Source organism: Sinocyclocheilus grahami, unplaced genomic scaffold (genome assembly GCF_001515645.1).
Source record: "Sinocyclocheilus grahami isolate Dianchi unplaced genomic scaffold, SAMN03320097.WGS_v1.1 scaffold19.1, whole genome shotgun sequence".
In the NCBI taxonomy this organism is placed as follows: Eukaryota; Metazoa; Chordata; class Actinopteri; order Cypriniformes; family Cyprinidae; genus Sinocyclocheilus; species Sinocyclocheilus grahami.
Genome location: NW_015505198.1, coordinates 135,221 through 143,284, shown reverse-complemented (window position 1 = coordinate 143,284; position 8,064 = coordinate 135,221). Strand labels below are relative to the sequence as shown.

General features: G+C 35.5%; 1 protein-coding gene across 1 annotated transcript in view; it reads right to left on the bottom strand.

Moving 5' to 3' along the window:
- Window positions 1-5,203: 5,203 nt before the first annotated feature.
- Window positions 5,204-8,064, bottom strand: part of metrn (meteorin, glial cell differentiation regulator) — an 8,220-nt gene continuing 5,359 nt past the window's right edge. Inside the window, exons 3-4 of the mRNA XM_016238272.1 lie at window positions 7,560-7,619; window positions 5,204-5,850 (exon numbers count right to left, since the gene is read on the bottom strand). Coding sequence (XP_016093758.1) covers window positions 5,537-5,850; window positions 7,560-7,619 — 374 coding nt within the window. The 3' untranslated portion in view covers window positions 5,204-5,536. The remainder of the gene's footprint in view (window positions 5,851-7,559; window positions 7,620-8,064) is intronic.

Genomic DNA, 8,064 nt, shown 5'->3' with positions numbered 1-8,064 from the left:
TTTAAAGTTGGAAATACTGCAGGGCAAACTTGAAAGCATATTACTGGAAAGAAAAAAAATAGCACGGATTATCTGCAAAAAGAGAGCGTGGAAAAGACAGAAAGAGGCTGAGGGTTTGGCAGATAAAGGGAGAGTGTTTGGGAAATGGGCTGCAGACTGAGGGGCTTCGAGCGCCTCTTTATGAGCCGGGGGAGAAAATTCAAGATTATGCGTATGGGAAACGAGGTGTAGTGAGTACAGTGGCCCCTGAACCCCTGGGAAAGGAGCAGGGCCGGGGAGGGGCTTATGGGTAGAGAGGGTAATTGCCGGGGGGTTCGGGGTTTGGGGTTTGGCCGGTCGGCCGACTGTGTGCCAGCTCACGCTGGGTGGCATCCACACAGACACACTGACATCATGAGAACATAACAGCACAGAGAACGAGAAAGAAAGAAGAACAAAGTGCTTTCAACTCTTTACCTCACAGATTTTAATTGAAATAATGATTCATATTTATTATTGTATATATGATTTACATAAAAATTATATTTCATTTATAATTATGCTTAAAACAATATTAAACATAATATATTTTGTGTATGTACATATATACAAATATACATACACTAAATTTCTTATTATATTGGATTGTATTAATAGTATATTAATGAATATATATATATATATATATATATATATATATTAATAATAAATAATATATAGCATTATAAGAAATAATTTTGTAAGACATTTGATATATTTTTAAATATTTTAAAAACTATTTTTTATTTTTATAATATATTAATATTCAACATTTATAAATTCATTTTTTAATACTGTATTATTTATCGTTATTGTTTGCAATATGGGATGAACTGAGGTATCTTCACATAAATTCTATATTTTAATATATAATATTGAGTGTCATCAGATAGATGTTTTATATATATACATTATACATTATATATCTTGTGATATATGCATACACACACACACACATATATATATAAATTATTTTATAGATTTTATATTAAGATATTTGCATATTATATTATTTATTATTTACATTAATTATTAATGTTGTTTATAATATTATTTTACATTTTGTATTAAAACATTTACATACTAATATTGTTATATTATTTTATTATATTATTAATAACATTATTTATTGATATTATTCTTTTGTAATATGATTTTATATTTGCATAAACAGTCAAACATCAGTATAGTATAATATAGTAGTTTTCAGCATGCTTTACAGCAGTCATTCATGAATCATCTGGCTGTTTGAGCCCATAGTGACGCTGAGATCTGCTCGGGAATGTGTGTCTGATACTACGAGCAGTGGGAAAATTCAGAATGGCAAATAATATTCCAGGTGGGCATCAGGGTCCATCTTCAGCAGCTAGTACTTCACACTTATAAACCTGCCTGCAGTCTGAATATTAGAACCACTGCTTCAGTCGTTTGTTTGCTCTTTACCGCTCAGTCGATATGTGCCTAATAAACTCTGGCAGGCCGTGTTAGAGCGTGCGTGTGTGTGTGTGTGTGTGAGTGGATGGGACAAGCCTTGTGAACAGCAGTAATTCATGAGAACGGGGGGGTGAGACGGAGGAAAGAAAAAAAGTGACAAAAGCGAAAGAATGTGGGACGCGTGAGAGTGGAATTTGAGCAGAACTCGACTATCAGATTAATGAGTGTGTGAATTCAGACGGACAGACTGAGAGCCAGCGAACATGAATGAACCTTTACCTTTCCAGAATGCATATAATTTATATTTAACTAGTCTTTTTTATTTAAATGACTGTAATTGTCATGCTAGCTTGAGCATTTCATAGTTCACATGGTCATAGATAACCTGGAAATTGTGTTTTACACCACTTGAAATGAATAAAATCTTTCAAATCCATGCAAATGTATATTTTTTCTAGTTACGCTCAGCTAGAAATTGCTCTTTTGTTGTTTAAATTGTATATTTGGCAGTCGTTTGTAATCTTAACGTCCGTTTCGCTCCCTCTGTCAGAAGCAGCTGCTGGCTGATTTCAAGCGTTCGGAGAGAGTTCCAGCTCTTCACCACGGCTGGAGGAGTGAGAGAGAGAGGCAGGAGTTGAGTGGGAAAAGGGCCTGCGGAGAGGAGAGAAAAAAAGCACAAGGGTTTGAGAGAAACATCAAGAGATTGAGCCGAGAGATAGAGAGAAACGACACGCTGAGCGGTTGAAGGCAAGTTTGAGAGAGGGAGAGGAGGGGTCCCGAGAGGTTTTCCCACACTCTGTTCTGCGCTTTAATCCGTGTCATGATTGGGACAAAAATTCAGACGCCCTCCTGTAGCCGCTCCACACAAAGAACAGGCGTTTTTCTCTCTCACATGAACGAGCCGTCCCGTATCTGCACCGCTCTTCATGTTTTGGCTCCGTTCCTGTTCTCACAGTCCGTTCGCATGTGTTCACACATTCTGCCCATTATCACAGAAGTTTAGCAGCGCCTCTGATCGTACCTCAGGGAAACACCCAGATCTGCCTCGCTCTGTCACTGATGGCTTTCAGGAGCCACTGCATAAAACTGTGTTGAATCGCAGGAGTGATCGTAGGATTCGTTTTCTGGTACTGGAGCAAACACTTTTTCTGTCTCTCTGACCTGAGAAACAGGTCACATTTCCTATCAGTGTCCATGTTTCAGAGCGATCACAGTTATTAGTACATCATTTGGTTGATTTAAATATCGGAAAATTACCATAATATGAGGTTTAAACTGGGCGTTTATTTTGTGCACCAAGTAAATTAGCAAAAATAATGACTGTTTTCCGACAGGTTTCTAAACTCGTGCACCTTTTAGTCAAGCTATTTTGAGAGCTCAAGGTTTGACTGGTTAGCGTTGTAACTACACAGTCTGTATATATTTTATTTTATTCCGTTTCATTTCATTTTATTTATTTATTTTTAATTTTGATAAATATTTCATTATTTTATAGTACATTTCTTAACTGAAACACACTAATCCCATTTCTCTGCTACAAAATTACACACTAATATATTATATTATATTATATTATATTATATAAAAAAATAATTAAAAAGTGTGTGTCTGTGTCACACTTTATTTATTTATTTACTTAATTGTTATTCATTAGTTAATTAAATAAAAAATGATTTATTATATCATAATACATTTTTTAACCAAAACACACTCATCTATGTGCTACAAAATAACATACTGATATCAGTATTTTTTTTTTATCGCAAATACTTACCCTAACCCTAAATTATATTATAGTACTTTTTTTTTTTACCCAAAACACAATATTTTCTCATTTCTGTGATACACAATAACACAATAATATCAATATTTACTCATTAAATTTTTATATTTTGTGCATATCTGTATGTATGATTTTATCATAGTATTTTTTAACCAAAACACACATGTATTTATTCATTCATGCATTCATTAAATCACTAATATTTAATTATAATAGTAGATTTTTTAACCAAAACATAATCTCATATAGCTTTAATTAAGACGAACCGCTCATTGTATTGCACATTTGTACGTCACTTTGGATAAAAGCATTAAAATCAGTAGTTAAGATTAGTAATGTGGTCATGCGTTTGGTAACTCTTAACGGTAGTTTTTGATATAATGTATTATTAAATTACTGTATAAAGTATTTAAGTATTAAGTATTTAAGTACACTTAAAAATGTGTAGGATTTACTTTGAAATAATTTTCACTCAGGAATTGCTGGTGAATTTCACCAAAAAAGGAACAGCAGGGAACACATTAAATTAAATGGGAATTACATTTTAAGTAGAAAGACTGAAATAGTATTGTATGGAATAAGTTTTTAGTATTGCAAAACGTACTCCGAAAAATCTTTATTTACAATCTCGAAAAACTTTTTTTTTTGCAATGTACTCTAAATATCTATAATGGCAGAATATCAAACATCTACAGTCTTTTCACTTTTTATATTATAAGCAGTGTTGGGGGTAACGCATTACAAGTAACGTGAGTTATGTAATCAGATTACTTTTTCAAGTAACTAGTAAAGTAACGCATTACTTTTTCATTTACAAGAGAATATCTGAGTTACTTTTTCAAATAAGTAACACAAGTTACTTTTTTTTCCAATTTATTGATTGACAGCTCTCCTGTCGCCATGTTGAGAGAAATCAGAAGATGTTACTGTAGCTCTAAAATAAATATGAATATGCATTAATTAATCTCACTCACACACACACACACACACACACACACTTTACTCACACCACTGCTCCGGGTGTGTGTTCACTGCTGTGTGTGTGCACTTTGGATGGGTAAATGCAGAGCACTAATTCCGAGTATGGGTCACCATACTTGGCCACATGTCACGTCACACTTTTTTTATATTGTAATGCATTACTTTTAAAAGTAACTTTCCCCAACACTGATTATAAGTGCTCTTTTATATTTAGAAATGTATTGCAGAGCTATTTTGGTAACAGAAATAGATTGAGCTGAATTGTGAGTTTTGTGGTTGAAGTGCAGTTTGTGATCCTGTGTGTCTGTAGATATAAATGGACACAATCCAGGTCAGAGAGCTCCTGTCTGCAGGTCAGGTCGCGCTCATTTCCTGTTCTATCTCTGGAGCTCTTGGAAGGCTAAACATACACACACTGTACACCTGAACACACACACACACACACACACACACACACCCTCGATAATTCACCAACACCCTTCCTCATTTTCCTGTTATTCACCTTACAACTACTGTATAAGGTTATACATACTGTATGTTAATATTATTAATAAAGTAAAACATTGCCTATATGACAGCAGCACAGCCTGCTATGCTAACAGAAGTTTGGAATCAGTAAGTTTTTTTTTTCATCATATATAAATTAAATTGATCAAAAGTGTCAGTAAAGACATTTATAAAAGATTTCTATTTCAAATAAATGCTGTTTTTTTACTTTCTATTCATCAAAGAATCCTGAAAAATAAAATCTATCTCAGTTTTCACAAGCATATGAAGCAGCACAGCTGTTTTCATCATTGATAATAATCAGAAATGTTTCTTGTGCATAAAAGCAAGACATTTCTGAAGGATCATGTGACACTGAAGACTGGAGTAATGATGCTGAAGATCACAGCAATAAATTACATTTGAACATATATTCACATAGAAAATGGTTATTTTAAATTGTAATAATATTTCACATTTTATTGTATTTTTGATCGACTGCGCTACATGCATTGCGTACAGCTTATTTACCAGCTTTGGATATTTCAGTGATATGATGTTCATATCAAAGCATCCAAAGACAAGATTTCCTGAGTTTAAAAAAGAGGCCCAGTTTAGGATCCCAAATCTGGGTGGAATTAGACAGACATGGACACACAAACGTCCTTCGTCAGATATCCATCTTGATCCAGTGATCTTTGCTGAGATTTCCTCCTCCAGTGTCTCTGTTCTCCTTAACTTCTGTCTGTGTTTCTTTCATTTGCTCAGGAGTTCCTCAGATCATCTTCTGCGACAGAATCACGAGTTTCGCCCGCACGTGATCGTCTTTTCCCGTCAGTCGTTGACCAGAGTGCAGGGGATCATCAGGGACTGTTTGGCCTGCTCGTACACCTTCAGAAAGTCTTTGTAGCGTGGAGCGCAACCAAGCCACGCCTCCCCAAAGTGCACGCGGCCGGTAAACAGGAAGCTGCCACCGCCGGGTCGAACGCCGCACTGCAGAGGCGTCCGGATCTCGCCCGACCGCGTCAGACGCCCGGATTCAGGGAACAGAGCAAACTTCTGCCGGTAAACCCGTGTCGCGCTCACTTTGATCACTGCCGCTTTCAGATTTGAGTCCGTCTCCACTGAACGGATGTTTCCTCGAACCACTAAAAACACAGAAAGCTCTGTTAGAATGATGAATAATGAGTGCCAAACTTCAGCTTTTGCTGCTTCGGTTGGTTTACGATTTCCTTCTAAACCAGAAAATACAATTGGAAGCCTCTAAATTATAGGTGGGGTAAGCGATTTCTGGTAGCCAATGTTGACATTTGAAATCACCAAAACAAACACGCCCCTACCCCAAAAGGGTCTCGCCCCTATTTTGATAGCTCCGCCCCACACATACGTATGCATGTTCTGTGAAACGAAGCAAAACCAATGTTACACCGTGTCTACACCAGACGCGAGTGGCGCGGCGTAACAAAATACTATAGAACTCATTATAATCAGTGATGCTGTCTACACCATACATATATATAGTCTACACTGGATGCGGCGCGGCATGACATGACAAATCCCCGACAGAAAACTGCTGCTGCGTTCTATTCATGACGTATTGACACAAATTTCAAATGATTTTCAACAGTCGCTTTGTCACGTCCAGTGTACTAGACAGAATTTAGCTGTTGTGGCGCAGCCACAGTGTTACTCGCCTATCGAGAAGAAACAAAGCAACCTCGGCGTTCGATCGCAGCCGCTGGATTGATGCCAATTGGGTTTGGTGCGAATAAATTAGAAATGTACTTTTATCCAAAGCAGTTTACAGTAGAAGACGGCAAAGAGTAACCTGGTGTGAAAAAAGTACTTCAAATAAATGTTAACTTAATGAAAATAAAGCTGTGTACTAAAATAACTAAAATTTATAATAATTAATAAAAACTAAAAATTATTTTAAAAAAAAAGTACTAAAATAACTCAAATTAAAATTGTAATATATATATATATATATATATATATATATTTAAACAAAAATAACAAAACAAAAAATTACTAAAATCAAATGTTAAATATAAATGTAACATTTCTTTTAGTTTAACTTGATGTACTAAAATAACTAAAACTGAAGTCAAAACGTAATAAAAACTATATATACATATTTTAAAAAACCTGATCAAATAAACATTTCTTTTAGTTTAACTTGATGTACTAAAATAACTAAAACTGAAGTAAAAACGTAATAAAAACTATATATACATATTTTAAAAAACCTGATCAAATAATAATAATAAAAAGTGCAACAAAATGACCAACATTTTAAATCAAATTAAAATGAAAAAAATAAATATCTAAAATAAATAAAATAAAATCTAATTCAAAATATTAATAAAAACATAGTTTCTTAATGATACTAAATTAGGGCTGACCCCCCGTAATTGGGTTTGAACCTGTGACCTCCAGATCTTTAACTAAACCACTAGAAAATCTGGCATATTTGTAGGTTATAGGTTTGAGGTTCTTGCTATCCTAGAGACATTTACACCGTTTAGTAGAAAAGTCCTGCTGATTGCTTGGAATAAAAGCACATTTATCCTAAAAAGCAGAACAAAAAGTAAACTCAAATACTCACCAAAGTCACTAGTGCACACAGCCATCAGGATCTCGGTGTTATTGCACGGCCTACAGGCTCCTGTGAAAGAAAGAGAAGAGAAGAACATGAGACACAGAAGAACAGGAACACCAAGAGACGAGGCGTGACACGCATTTCTTGCTATCCTAGAGACATTTACACCGTTTAGTAGAAAAGTCCTGCTGATTGCTTGGAATAAAAGCACATTTATCCTAAAAAGCAGAACAAAAAGTTAACTCAAATACTCACCAAAGTCACTAGTGCACACAGCCATCAGGATCTCGGTGTTATTGCACGGCCTACAGGCTCCTGTGAAAGAAAGAGAAGAGAAGAACATGAGACACAGAAGAACAGGAACACCAAGAGACGAGGCGTGACACGCAGCTGTTACTTTACAGCTCTTCAGTGGAGGTGTGATGGAGATAAATGACCTGCTGATAGGTGTGAGCCACGTCACCTGATCAAAGCTCATGAGAGAGGTGTGTGTCCCCTCAATCAAGACCCTAACACTTCACTCTTCCTCTCTAACGTTCATCTGGCTGATCTGTATGGGCTAGTACAGTAAGAAAACCCACCCACACAGAAATCAAAGCATTTCTCATTCTTCAAGTTTGTGTCATTTTGAAGATGCAGGATGTTTGTATATACATTTACCAAATTTTTCCATGTTAACTATAGTTTCTAGTCAAAATGCCAGACTTTAAGTCAGGGTAGATGTGAATGAAATGAACAGACAATAGGCTGCGCTAATTAA